This window comes from Eretmochelys imbricata, chromosome 1 (assembly GCF_965152235.1).
Source record: "Eretmochelys imbricata isolate rEreImb1 chromosome 1, rEreImb1.hap1, whole genome shotgun sequence".
Classification (NCBI taxonomy): domain Eukaryota; kingdom Metazoa; phylum Chordata; order Testudines; family Cheloniidae; genus Eretmochelys; species Eretmochelys imbricata.
The window spans coordinates 309,950,025-309,963,949 of record NC_135572.1 but is presented as its reverse complement, the minus strand read 5'-3'; the positions used below and the strand labels follow the sequence as shown (position 1 = coordinate 309,963,949).

General features: G+C 44.2%; 1 protein-coding gene across 2 annotated transcripts in view; it reads right to left on the bottom strand.

Moving 5' to 3' along the window:
• Positions 1-3,542: 3,542 nt before the first annotated feature.
• LOC144259533 (uncharacterized) overlaps positions 3,543-13,925 on the bottom strand; it is a 72,131-nt gene continuing 61,748 nt past the window's right edge. For both annotated transcript variants that reach the window (XM_077807796.1, XM_077807797.1), the window contains 2 exons: positions 13,593-13,725; positions 3,543-3,627 (listed from right to left, as the gene is read on the bottom strand). In XM_077807796.1, coding sequence (XP_077663922.1) covers positions 3,570-3,627; positions 13,593-13,725 — 191 coding nt within the window. In that variant the 3' untranslated portion in view covers positions 3,543-3,569. The remainder of the gene's footprint in view (positions 3,628-13,592; positions 13,726-13,925) is intronic.

Sequence of the window (13,925 nt, the reverse complement as noted above, 5' to 3'; positions counted from 1 at the left end):
TATGAGGCTGGTGAGAGTGAGAGAACGGTGTCTTGGTAGTGAGGTTATAGCCTTGATAGAGTTGAGGTGGGCCCAAATGAAGTCCAGCTCTTGCACTGTTGTTAGATGCACTGTCGGTATTTATTAGGAAGCCCAGATTCATGAAGAGGGTTACCACCTCTTCAGTGGCTTGCAATGCTGTCTACTGGGTTGACACTTTTAGCAGGCAGTCGCTTATAGTGTATAGTGGGACCATCTGGAATCATTGTGTTTCTGACAAACTTGTTGAATTATTGGAGGTCAAGCATTGGTGTCCATCCACCGGAGTTCTTGTTAGGGGAAGTTGATGGTTGGGATGCAGCAACTTGAGAAGTAGATTGTTGCCCCCTCAGGGACTGTGTCTGCGACCCTGTGAGTCAAATCACCCTGTTGTTGTTTGAATACATTGGCCAGTAGTATCACTGGGGTGTAAAGTAATTCCTCTGTTTCCTCTTCAGTTTGGGGTTCTAGGTTCCCAAGGATCAGAGAGTCACTCGTGAGTCCGTGAGTGAGTGGAGTGAGTCTTCTGTCTTTTTGGTAAATAATTGGGGCTGGCAAGTCTTCCACCGTGGATTGCACCTCTGTGGGGAAGCCAAAAAGATAGAGCCATGAGGCCCTTCTCATTACAACCACCATCGACAACGATGTTGCAGCCCTGTCCTCAGAATCAAGTGCTGCGAATTGTTCTCCCTTGTCCTTGGCAATAAAGTTAATCGATTTGGACATTTTTGTGTTTGTTTGTATAGTTGTATTTTGTTCGTCATGTTGCATAGTTGGCTATGTGGAGATGAGGGATAGCCAAGGAGTAAGCCTTATTGCCAAAACTGATCAAGTCTTTTCCAGTCCTTATCATGAGTTGTGTTTCAGGGCTGTTGTTGCATGCCATGTCGCTGGACTGCATCTATCACTAAGAAATTAGGCGCTGAATCCACGCCCTTTGTTGGTACACACCTCCTGTCAGACCTCCCACCAGCTGGAGGGGCAGCCATAGGGGTCCACAAGAATGACCCTTACAAGGTCCATCAGTGCCTCATTCATGTGAAGGGCAATTTTTTTTTAAACAAAGCAGCTGTATGCAAAAAGTCCACTAGCCTATGCTGTATCACCGGGATCTCCTCAAGAGAGATGTCCAGAAAGGGCCACCCTCTCAAATAAGCCATGGAACAGTTTGAAATCATCCCCACTATTAGGGGGAGGAGGCATAAAGGTGTCCTCTGCGGACAATGATGGCAAGTGATGTCCCCTGCAGGAGTGGAGGTTCTTCCTCCTCTTCCCCTGGTACCACTGCTGGTACAGAAGCTGTGGGGAATTACTGTGTGCTGGGTCTGGCCGTGGTGGGCAGTCCCCCTTTGTTTGGGGCATATGACCCATGGAGTCCAGTATGCCCATTGGGATGGGAGCGGCATAGGGGGTCCCGATACCACTGTAAGTACCCAGGGACAGCATAATATGCCCCAGGCGAGACTCCTGGGTTGACTGACTCCTGATGGATAGGAGCCGATGGGGGAATAGCTCCCTGTTCTTCCTCATCTTCCTCCTTCAAATAAGGAGCGAGACAGTGAGTGATGTTGGGGACGCAAGGAGACTTGGTGCCGAGGGTATCATTCTCGTATTGGTACCGCAGATAGGAGGGTCAGGGGCAGAGATGAATACCAGAACCCTCTGTCTGAGGAACTGCTGCTGTGATGGTTTGATTGGCCCCTGGGGCTGCCTCCTTGTCAGTGCCAGGGCTGCAGAGAAGGCGGCGCTGCTGGCTGCGCCTCTGTGCATGTTAGGTGCACTTTTGAAGAAGCTGCCTTTTGTAGTGGCACCGCGCCACCATTTTTAGATCGCAATGCGGAGGCACAGGGTTTTGGTTTCACCTTAGTGCCTGTGTCGGAGCCGGCTCTTGTAGAGTCTCTGGCTCTAGCGCTGCCAGGAATTTCCGCTATTTTGGCTCCCAATGCTGACAGCACAGCCGGTGCCGGTATTGGATGCCTGCCCGTGGAATGAATGTACACCGCAGTGCAGAGGCACAGGGTCTTGATTTCCCCTTAGTGCCTAAATTGGAGCCTGCTCCTGTAGAGTCTCTGTCTCTAGCAGTGCTGGCGGTGCCGGGATTTTCTATTACTTCAGCTCCCGGTGCTGACTGCACAAACACCTAAAGTGGAGCACCCACAGGGACAGCACTTGAAGCAGAACCATAGTTTAAAGCCTAAGAAAAGGCTGGAGGTGGCATCTTGTGTGGTGTCCATCCATTAAATGCATGGAAAGAAAAATTTATGCTTGGACATGGATGCTATATTAGAAAGAAAGAAATTATAATTCTACCTAGTTTCGGACCTCAAATTAAACTATGAGAATAAGGATATTCTAGCCCACATAATTAGCTGAACAGCCTCCCATATGTCACACTATTGAGCTATTGGTGACTCATAATAGCTATAGTGCATAACAATGACTGCCTCATTTTAGAATATTTTGATAGTTGTACTTTACAGTATGTTGAACATTATGCCTAATATTTTGAAATGAAATTTTTAAAAGAAAAGAGTCTGAGAGGCCCACCACCCCTTTTAATTCATACTGGTGCTACTACCTCACCATACAAAACTTCACTCAGGTGCTCCAGGAAACTACTTTTTGAGGTGGCAGAAGTACTGGTGTCAGAGAGGAATGTGCTACTTAACTTTTTATGGGCACTCACAGGAAAACTGGAGGGAAGGATTCTCTGTCCCAACAGGTAGAAAAGTATGACTCGGGAGCTGCATCATAGTCTAGAGACTTTTGTATTTTAATGACAATGTCCTTCCAGCCTAGGCTTTGGAGGTAAGGAGCATGGTTCCTGCAGTTTTTCTGCTGAATGGAGTGAACTATTTTGAGTAGGAGGTAGGACAGGAGAGACTGAGTTGTATTAACAAGAACTGCTTTTAGCTACTTTTTAAATTAAAAAAATGTAAACACAAATACATTTCATTGGGATAAGATGTACAGCCGAGTCACTGAGTTACTCCTACCACTGGAGTAACACAGTAGACTGGTCTCATACAGAATATACTGTAATTAGCCAGGAAGCCTTTTCATTTGTTTCAGCAATGGTGAATTGGTTTCCTTATCCCCTTCCACAATTACATAGTATAGGATGAAGGACCTGGCTAAAACAGAAAGTGCCAGATCTCCAGGTGCTGCATTCAGTGCATCAGGGCAAGCTGGGGCATAGGTATACTAAGTTCTTGGGAGGTAGAGAGGACTGAGGATCTGGGTGACAAAATTTTCAGAAAAACCCAGTGATTTCTCTACAAATGGACTGGCCAAATAGCCAAATGTTTGACAGTTTCATTCTGGATGCTTTCCTCTGTGAAATACAGGCACAAGGGGCCTCTAATACACACAAAACATTAAAAAGTGAAATAAAAATGACAGAATTTCATCAAGTTAGCACTGGAGCTAATTTTGTGAAAGGGAAAAGCTAATTTTAAAACCTGTGTACCACAGAAAATATCACACATGATCTTATTTAATGGGAAAGGCAAAGTGTGGCCATTGTTTGAAACTACACTTACAGAGAAATCTTATTTATTGGATTTGGTCTTGCTGGCTTCAGATTTCTTTTGCTCTGGCTTCTTCTTACTAGAGAAATGGAATAGAAAGTGCCATATGTCATTTTCACCTATCAATTATTAACCCAACAGCCACAGCGTTTATCTTTATATTGCATTGCTTTACACTCTGATATCAAAATTACAAGGAAATGTTATTCTCATACTTAGAATATCATGTGTTGAACTTTATTTCTTAGTTTCACTGTTACAGTAGAAGATAAAAGAGAAGTTTAAGTAACTGTCAGCAAGTTTAGGTACCACATGTAGTTTTCCCTGTGCCTAATGGACTCCAAAGTCTTGCCTCTCATAGAATGGGATGCTTTTGTTTTTTTGTTAAAAGAATAAAAAAATGTCTTGGTAGGAAAGTAATATGTTTCTCTGTGTGTGTGTGTGTGTGTGTGTGTAAACGTAGTGACTGCACAAGTCAAGGGAGTTCTCTCTGCTCTATCTGAGCATCTAAGAGGCACTCAACAAAAAGTGCCATCAAAGAAGACAAGCAATTCTGCCCCCAGAAACCTGAAGTCATCTCCTGAAGGGTGCACAAGCAACCTGTAATTTGGATTCAGGTGGAGATGGAAAAGTTATTACAGCCTCAACTAAGAGGTAAATCTGGAGAAAAATGAAATTGGTGAGGGTGGCTGCTGGTTGACATTTATGGGGTATATACACATTACATCCCCAAACCCCTTTTACTACCCATGGAGCCCGTCCATTTCCAGAAGCAGTAGCTACTTCCCTCTCAATCCCCTACATAACATTTTAAAAACTTGGTTACAGCCTCAGTTCTTTCTTGCCTCTCAAAAGACATAAATGCTGTTGAGGACCAACCCATTCTGTTATCCGGATCTGTTTTACCCCATTTCCCCTCCAGTGGTAATTCCAGCTAATTCTCAAAGCCCCCACTTTCCCAATGCCCTCCAACTTATTAGATTTGCTCCCCAACATACCACACAGCCTAACAAATTCTTCCCAGTTACCTCCTACAACAAGCCACAGCTGGATAGATACTAGAGGACTGCAAAAAGGGCAAATATAGTACCCATCTATAAAAAGGAGAATTACAGACCAATTAGCTTAACTTTGGTACCCAGAAAGATAATGGAGTAAATAATCAACCAATTTTTAAGCACCTAGAAGAAAATAAAGTAATAAGCAACAGTCAACATGGATTTGTCAAGAACAAATCATATTAAACCAACCTAATATCCTTCTGTGATAGGGTAACAAGCCTTGCAGATGGGGGAGAAGCAGTAGATGTGGTATATCTTGACTTTAGTAAGGCTATTGATACTGTCTCATGTGACTTGCTCATCAACAAACTAGATAAATGTAGCCTAGACAAACCTGCTATAAGGTGGGTGCATAACTGGCTGGAAAACTGTACTCAGAGAATGGCTGTCAATGGTTCACAATTGAGCTGGAAGGACATATTGAGTTGGGGCCCATGAGGATCCTGGGTCTGGTTCCATTCAACATCTTCATAAATAAGGCTAAGCTTATGTCATGGAGGTCATGGAAGACACAGATTCCATGACTTCCAGAGACATCCGTGACATTTTCCATTTCAGCCCCGGGTTGGCGGAGCTGGAGCTGTCAGCTGGTAGGGGCCCTGGAGCTCTGAACCACCGCGGGCAGCAGAGGGCCCCTACAGCTTCCAGCCGCTATGGACGGCAGGGAGAGCTGGAGCTCTGAGCCACCACGGGCGGCAGGGGCCCCCGCAGCTTTCAGTTGCCATGGTTAGCAGGGGGACCCCGCAGGGAGCTGTCATACACAGTGGCGGCAGGTGCTGGACCCCCACTTTATCTCCCGCAGCAGGGCTTAGGCTCTCATTTCCCTCCCGCCCCCAGTCAGCCCCATTTTGTCACAGTTATTTTTAGTAAAAGTCAGGGATAGGTCATGGACTCCTGTGAATTTTTGTTTATTGCCTATGACCTGCCCCTGATTTTTACTAAAAATTACTGTGACAAAAATCTTAATCTTATTGATAAATGATTTAGCTAATGGCATAGAGAGTACACGTATAAAGTTTGTGAACGATACCAAGCTGGGAGGGGTTGCAAGGGCTTTGGAGGACAGGATTAGAATTCAAAATGATCTTGACAAACTGGAGAAATGGTCTGAATTAAATAGCATGAAATTCAATAAGAACAAATGCAAAGTACTACACTTAGAAAGGAATAATTAATTGCACAAATACAAAATGGGAAATTACTAGGAAGGAGTACTGCATAAAAGTATCTGGGGACTATAGTATATCACAGTGGTCTTCAACCTGTAGTCCGCAGACCCCTGGGAGACCGCAGACTACATCTAAGATTTCCAAATGCACCTCCATTTGAAACTTTTTAGGGGTTCTCAAATGAAAAAAAGGTTGAAAACCACTGGTGTATCACAAATTAAATATGACTCTGTAATACTATTGCAAAAACCATGAACATCATTCTGGGATATATTAGCAGGAGTGTTGTAACACAGGAGAAGTAATTCTTCTGCTCTACTCAGCACTGATAAGGCCTCAAACCTGAGTATTGTGTCCAGTTCTGGGCACCACACTTCCGGAAAGATGTGGAAAATTGGAGAAAGTCCAGAGGAGAGCAACAAAAATTATTAAAGGTCTAGAAAACATGATCCATGAGGAATGATTGAAAAAACTAGGTTTGTTTCATCAGGAGAAGAGACGACTGAGGGCGGACACGATAACAATTCTCAAGTACATAAAAGGTTGTTATAAAGAAGAGGATGATACATTGTTCTCCTTAACCACTAAGGACAGGACAAGAAATAATGGGCTTAAGTTGCAGCAAGGGAGATTTTTGGTTAGACATTAGGAAAACATTCCTAACTGTAAGGGTAGTTAAGCACTGGAACAAATTACCAGGAAGGCTGTGGAATCTCCATCATTGGAGGTTTTTACGAACAGGTTAGACGAACACCTGTCAAGGACATTTCTATGATTCTATGTTAATCTAGGAATGCCCATATGGTTAGTATGCTGGGACAAAACATGTATAGTTGGGATTATGTTTTCCAGTATGCATTACTTTGCATTTCTCAAGTTGAATTTCATCTACCATTTTGTTGCTCCAACACTCAGTTTTGTGAGAAGGTTTTGTAATTCTTCAGTCAGCTTTGGACTTAACTATCTTGATTAATTTTGTATTGTCTGCAACTTTTGCCACACCTATTACCTCTTTTTCCAGATCAGCACAGGTCCAAGTACAGATCTTTGGAGACCCTGCTATTTATCTCTGTCCACTGTGAAAACTGACCATTTATTCCTTCCCTTTATCTATTAACCAGTTAGTGATCCATGAGAGAACCTTTCCTCTTATCCCAGGGCTGCTTACTCCACTTAAGAGACTTTAGTGAGGGACCTTGTAAAAGGCTTTCTGAAAGTCCAAGTACATTATAGCCACTCTTGTCCATATTTGTTGCCATCCTCAAAGAATTCTAATAGAATGGTGAGACAGGATTTCCTTTTACAAAAGCCATGTTGACTCTTCTCCAACATACAGGGAGTTCTCGGACTTACGACACAATTTGTTCCTCAGAATTGCATTGTAAGTCAAAACATTGTAAGTCGAAACCGCTTTTCCCATAGGAATCAATGGTATGAAGGGGAGATTGGTTCCTGAACCAAGGCTTGATACACTATTTTCACCACAGTAACCCAGATTTTTGTACTAAATGAATTATAGATGACTAATGTTGCAACGTCAATGTATTTACTGTACACTGTATTTTGTAAACAGCATTCAAATAAACATATAAACTCACATATACTGCCCAGAATGCTGGCAACACAGGCTCAGAAAGCCAGGGAGAACAGCACATATGCTGAGCCTTAGCCAATCACTGTTCAAGCTTTCTAATTGGCTCCCAGCCCTGGGCTTAGCCAATCAAAAACAAGCGGCAACCCCACCCAGCAACAAGCTACCCTGCTGCCTTGAAGCCAATCGTAAGTGACCCCTTCCAGCTCCATACCAGTATAATGCAACCAGGAAGTGATTTCAAGCGAACTTTATGTAAATAAAGTGTCATAAGGGCAAAACAAGCATTGTAGGGGTGAAACGGGCAATCAATTGAAAAGCGCTGTAAGTGGCATCCGATGTAAATCGGGTGTCATAAGTCCAAGGTCTACCTGTATTGTGTTCATTTACGTGTCTGATAATTCTGTTCTTTACTATAGTTTCAATTAATTTGCCTGGTACTGAAGTTAGACTTGTGAGCCTGTAATTGCCAGGATCACCTCTGGAGCCCTTTTTTTTAAAATCAGCATTACATTAAGTATCACCCAGTCATCTGGTACAGAGGCTGATTTAAATGATAGGTTAGTAGTTCTGCAATTTCATACTTGAGTTCCTCCAGAACTCGTGGGTGAATACATCTGGTCCTGGGGACTTATTACTCTTTATCAATTTGTTCCAAAACCTCCTCTACTGACACCTCTATCTGGGCCAGTTCCTCAGATTTGTCATCTAAAAAAAAAAAAAGGCTAATGTGTGGGAATTTCCCCCCACATCCTCTTCAGTTAAGACTGTGACAAAAATTCATTTGACATCTCTGCAACGGCCCTATCTTCTTTCAGTGTTCTTTTAGCACCTTGTTAGTTTTTGTCTTTTGCTAGTTGCTCTTCAATTCTTTTTTTGCCTGCCTAATTATACTTTTACACTTGACTTGCCAGAGTTTATGCTCCTTTCTATTTTCCTTAGTAGGATTTGACTTCTGATTTCTAAAAGATCTCTTTTTGTCTCTAACTTCTGCTTTTATGCTGTTGTTTAGCCATGGTGGCATTTTTCTGGCCCTCTTACTGTTTTTTTAATTATTATTTCTGGTATACATTTAGTACTATTATGGTGTTTTTAAAAAGTTTCCATGCAGCTTGTAAGCCTTTAACTTTTGTGACTGTTCCTTTTAATTTCCATTTAACTAGTTTTCTCATTTTTGTGCAGTTCCCCTTTTTGAAGTTAAAAAGATACTGTGGTGGGTTTCTTTGGTATTTTCTCCCCTATAAGAGAGTTAAATTTAATTACATTGTGGTTGCTATTACTGAGTGGTTCAGCAAAATTCACCTCTTGGACCAGATCCTGTGCACCACTTAGAACTAAATCATAGAATATCAGGATTGGAAGGGACCTCAGGAGGTCATCTAGTCCAACCCCCTGCTCAAAGCAGGACCAATCCCCAATTTATGCCACAAATCCCTAAATGGCCCCCTCAAGGATTGAACTCACAACCCTGGGTTTAGCAGGCCAATGCTCAAACCACTGAGCTATCCCAAATCAAGAATTGCCTCTCCCCTTGTGGGCTTGAGGACTAGCTGCACCAAAAAGCAGCCATTTATGGTGTCTAAAAATTTTACCTCTGTATTCCATCCTAGGGTGATACATACCCAGTCAACATGGGGCTAGTTGAAATCCCTCATTATTATTGATTTTTTTATTTTTATAGCCTCTCTGATCTCCCTGAGCATTTCACCATCACCATCACCACCCCGGTCAGAATTTCAGTAGTATACTCTTATTATTCAAGCATGGAATTTCTGTTCACAGAGATTCTATAGTAGTTTGATTAATTTAAGACTTATACTATATTTGACTATATGCTTTCTTTCACATATAGTGCCACTCCCCCACCAGCACGATCTTCTCTGTCATTCCTATATATTTTGTACCCAGGTATTACCAAGTCCTGTTATCATTGTTCCACCAAGTTTCTGTGATATGTATTATATCAATATCCTCATTTAATATTGGGCATTCAAATTCACCCATATTAGAATTTAGACTTCTTGCATTTGTATACAAGCACTTGTAAAATCTGTCAATATTTAGTTGTGGGCCTTTATTTGATGTAATTGAAATAGGACTCTTTTTCATGTGACTTTCTGTTCAGTTTCTGCATGTACTTTATCAACTTCTATACTCTTCTCTTTACTAAGATATAGAGAATCCCCTTTAATAAATCTTCCCCTAAGGGATATCTCGGTCCAAACCATGTGCTCCTCCGCACCTGTTGTTTTTTCCCCAGACCTTAGTTTAAAAACTCCTCTACAACCTTTTTAATTTTACATGCACTCTGGTTCCCTTTTGGTTTAGGTGGAGCTCATCCTTCCTGTATAGGCTCCTCCTTTTCGAAAAGGTTCCCCAGTTCCTAATAAATCTAAATCCCTCCTCCAAACACCAATGTTTCACCCATGCATTGAGACCCTGCAGTTCTGTCTGTCTAACTGGCCCTGCATGTGGAACTGTAAGCATTTCAGAGAATGCTACCGTGGAGTTCCTGGACTTTAATCTCTTACCTAGCGGTCCGAATTTGGCCTCCAGGACCTCTGTCCTACCTATCCCTATGTTATTGATACCTACATGTGCCACGAACGCTGGCTCCTCCCCAGCACTGCACAAAAGTCTATCTACATGTCTCATGAGGCCCTCAACCTTCGCACCCAGCAGGCAATTCACCAGGCAGTTCTCCTGGTCACCATAAATCCAACTTTCTAGTAATCAAATCCACCATTACTATTATCTGTCTCCATAGGCGCCGACTTCCCCTCTGCCCCATGGGTGCTCGACCCCCTCATACCCTGGCCCTGCTCCTGCCCCACCATTGCCCTCCCCAATTCCACCCCCTTCCCCCAAGTCCCCGCTCCTGCCCTGCCTCTTTACCGCCTCCTCTTCTGAGCACACTGCGTCTCCACTCCTCCCCCTCCCTCCCAGAAAGTCCTAAGCACCACCAACAGCTGTTAGGTGGCGGGTGGGAAGTGCTGGGAGGGGGAGAAGTGGGGACGTGGCACGCTTGGGGGAGAAGGTGAGGTGGGGGGCAGAGAGAGCTTTGCTGCCAGTGGGTGTGGAGCATCCGCTAATTTTTCCCTGTGGGTGCAGCAGCCCCGCAGCACCCACGGAGTCGATGCCTATGTCTGTCTCTTCCTAATAACTGGGGTACACTCCCCCAGAGGGGTATCCTCAGTGTGAGAGGATACCATGACACCATCATCTGGAAGGTTGGTCCCAACTATGGGATCATTTCCCTCTGCTGCAACTTGATGTTCTCCTTCCCCGAGACTTTCATCCTCCTCCACAGCACAGAGGTTATCAGGCTAGGAGTGGGACTGCTCTATTGTGTCCTGAAAAGTCTTATCTATGCATCTCTTTGTCTCCCTTAGCTCATCCAGTTCAGCCACTCTGATCTCAAGAGCCCGAACTCAGACCAGGGCAACACTACAGACCTCTATCGATATACCATTGTTGCTCATGGCTGTGAAAAATCCATACCCCTGAGCAACATAGTTATACTGACCTAACCCCCTGTGTAAACAGTGCTTTGTTGATGGGAGAGTTTATCCCACTGACATAGCTACCGTCTCTTGGGAAGGTGGATTAACTATGACAACAGGAGAAGCTCTCCTGTCAGCATAATAGCATCTTCACTAAAGCGCTACAGTGGCACAGCTCTGGTTCAGCTGCACTGCTGTAGTGCTGTACATGAAGACAAGCCCACAGTCCCTGAGAGCTCTGAGTTGCTTGCAGCAAATGCACACATACACCACTTGCTCACAAGGCAGGTAATCTTACATGCTGCATTCCGTGCAATAAATTGGATAGCCTTCACTCTGCTGCTGGACTTCTACCAGCATTATTTTTACTCTGGCATTTTTTGTTTGTTCTTTGGGCTTTTTGTTTGTTTTTTCTAGGGGGAGGGCTTTATTTTCCTGTGTTTAGAGAATTTTTGTTAGGTGTATCTGGCTTTAAACTCTCTCACAAAACTCCCCTGTTTGCTATCTCCTCTGGTTGTTAAGGAGCTGGTTTTTTAAATTAGCCCCGCCCCCTTATCTAAGAATCCCAAAGGGATTAGGGATCAAAGGATACTAGACCCTCACTAGGAAGGTCTGCTAGGCTCTGCACAGAGCCCTCCAAACAGACTACACAATAAACTTCAATCAAGCAGTCACAGGGCAAGCAAGCAAGCAAGCACACAACAAACAATGGAGTATGTCTTAAAAATGGAGTATGTCTTTCAATGGAGTATGTCTTAAAAATCCAAATGTACTTTCTAGCCTCTACTTAAAATTTGAATTTAAACCCAATCTTCTCTCCCCGTATCATATATTTAGCTAACTGGATATTTTTAGTATTCACATTCCTTGTTTATCAATTAGTTTATAAATAGTCTTGCAATTAGACTGGGTCAAAACTCAGCTTACATTTTTTTGTGAAAAGGGCTGGTGGTGTCTGTTCAGTCCCTAGTGGTCAGGTGTCCAGTAGGGCAGTGGGATGGCCATTCATTAATTTTGGCCCATCCATGATGTTTCCAGGCTCCCGCATAGCATGGCAGCCTGTCTTCCATGCTGCCACTGGCTACGCACCCAGCAGCCATGCACTCCTACCCAGCCCTTCTGTAGTATAATAAAGTTACAGAAATAGACTGTATTGTAGCTTATGCTGCCTTGAGAGGAATATGACACTTCTCTCCAATTTCACTCTCGTTCAGCTGGTTATTCTTCTCTTGATCTGCAGCTTACTACTTCTGAGGCCTGTAGCTTGCATCAGCTTGCAGACAGCCTCTGAGTCTAAAATATTTAAACAGCAGGAAAGAATATTGCTACTCTTCCCCTTAAGACAACCTTTCCTTACCAAATTTTTGTGGTTTTTCTGGAAATTCGCTCCCTGCTGCACCAGGGAGCAGAAGGGAGAACATTGTCCTCTATCGCTTCTTATGCAATGCCAATAAAATGGGCCCAGTCTCCCCTTCAACCACATATTCAACTCAATGGAGTTCTGTCCATATACCAAAGGGGAGAATTTGTTCCAACACCCATCTTGGTCTAGCGACTAGGCCAATGGGCTGAAGCAAGAGATCTGAATTCAATTTTTGCTCTCCAGTGCTTGGCAGGTTGGTTCTTGCTCACATGCTCAGGGACTAACTGATTACCATATGTGGGCTTGGGAAGGAATTTTCCTCCAGGTTAGTTTGGCAGTGACCTTGGGGATTTTTTGCCTTCCTCTGCAGCATGGGCGGCCGGGCTATCCCTCGCCCCCTCCCCTTGTGCCCAAGGCCCCTCCCCTCCCTTCTACTTCTCCCTCCCCTGCAGGAGCCCAAAGCACCCCCACTGCGGCCCTAGAGCCGGACAGCTGGGGGTGATAGGGGAGGCGAGGTCCCAGCCCCACTGCACTGCAGTCTCAGTGCCCACAGCCCTTGGGCAGTGCAGTCACCACATCCCCAGCCCTGGTGCTCAGGCGGCCAGGTAGTGCAGTTGCAGTGCCCCCAGTCCCGGTGCTTGGGTAGCCAGCCCCAGAGTGCCGGGCAGGCAGCGCGGCCCTGCACCAGACGCCCTGGCGGCCCTGAGTCCCTGCAGGAGGCATGCTGGCCTGGAGGAGGGGCCATGGTAGGCTATTTGGGGAGGCACAGCCTCCCCATGCTTACAATACCCACTGCCCATGCTCTGCAGCATGTCGAGGCAGGGTCACTTACTAAGATTATCTGGGTATTTCTCACTTAATCATTTCCCTGCCATTGTGGGGGCCACAAGCACTGGTGCACCTCAGTTCTTCCTATTCTCTGCCTGTGGCACACAATAGTCTAGTCTCCTGTGGGCTGTAATACTTTGGTCTCATTTTGGTTGATAGGTTTAGTGTGAGGGTGATGGGTGGTGGTGGCCTGTAATGTACAGGAGGTCAGATTAGATGATCTGGTGTGATCCCTTCTGGCTTTAAACCCTATGAATCTATTCCAGGCTCTGTCATGTAACCATGGACAAGTCATTTTCCCCTGTAGGAACTGAAAATAATGACATTAACCTTTCTTCATAAAGCATTTAAGATCTACGTATGAAACGCTCTACATGTATAAGCCAACCCCCTCTCTGCCCAAGTCTTGTGCACACACACATGCACACACACATGCACACAAAGCAGAAGTAACTATTTAATCAATTTGCACTTGCCCACAGAGGTATTTAACCATACTTCACATTCACAGACAAGGGATTATTTTTACCATGCAAGGGTGCCAGATGTTGATGCTTCTGTTGTCTGTGAATCTTCCTTCACAGATTTACAGGATGTCCTCTTTTCTGACCATTCTGAAGCTGCCCGTGTAATTCTTAGAATCCTCTCTGAAATCTCGCTGCCTAAGGAACATATAACCATGTGCAGGATTCAGCTCATTTTCGTACTTCAGCATTGGTTTCACATTTGTGATATGCCAGTTGCAGTGTTTTCTGAATTTTCTCATATAATTCTGTATGTGTTCCACTGTTAAGATAAACTGTAACCTTTCTCTGATTACTTTCACAGAACATAATAGTTAAAGCTCCAATTGTATTTATAT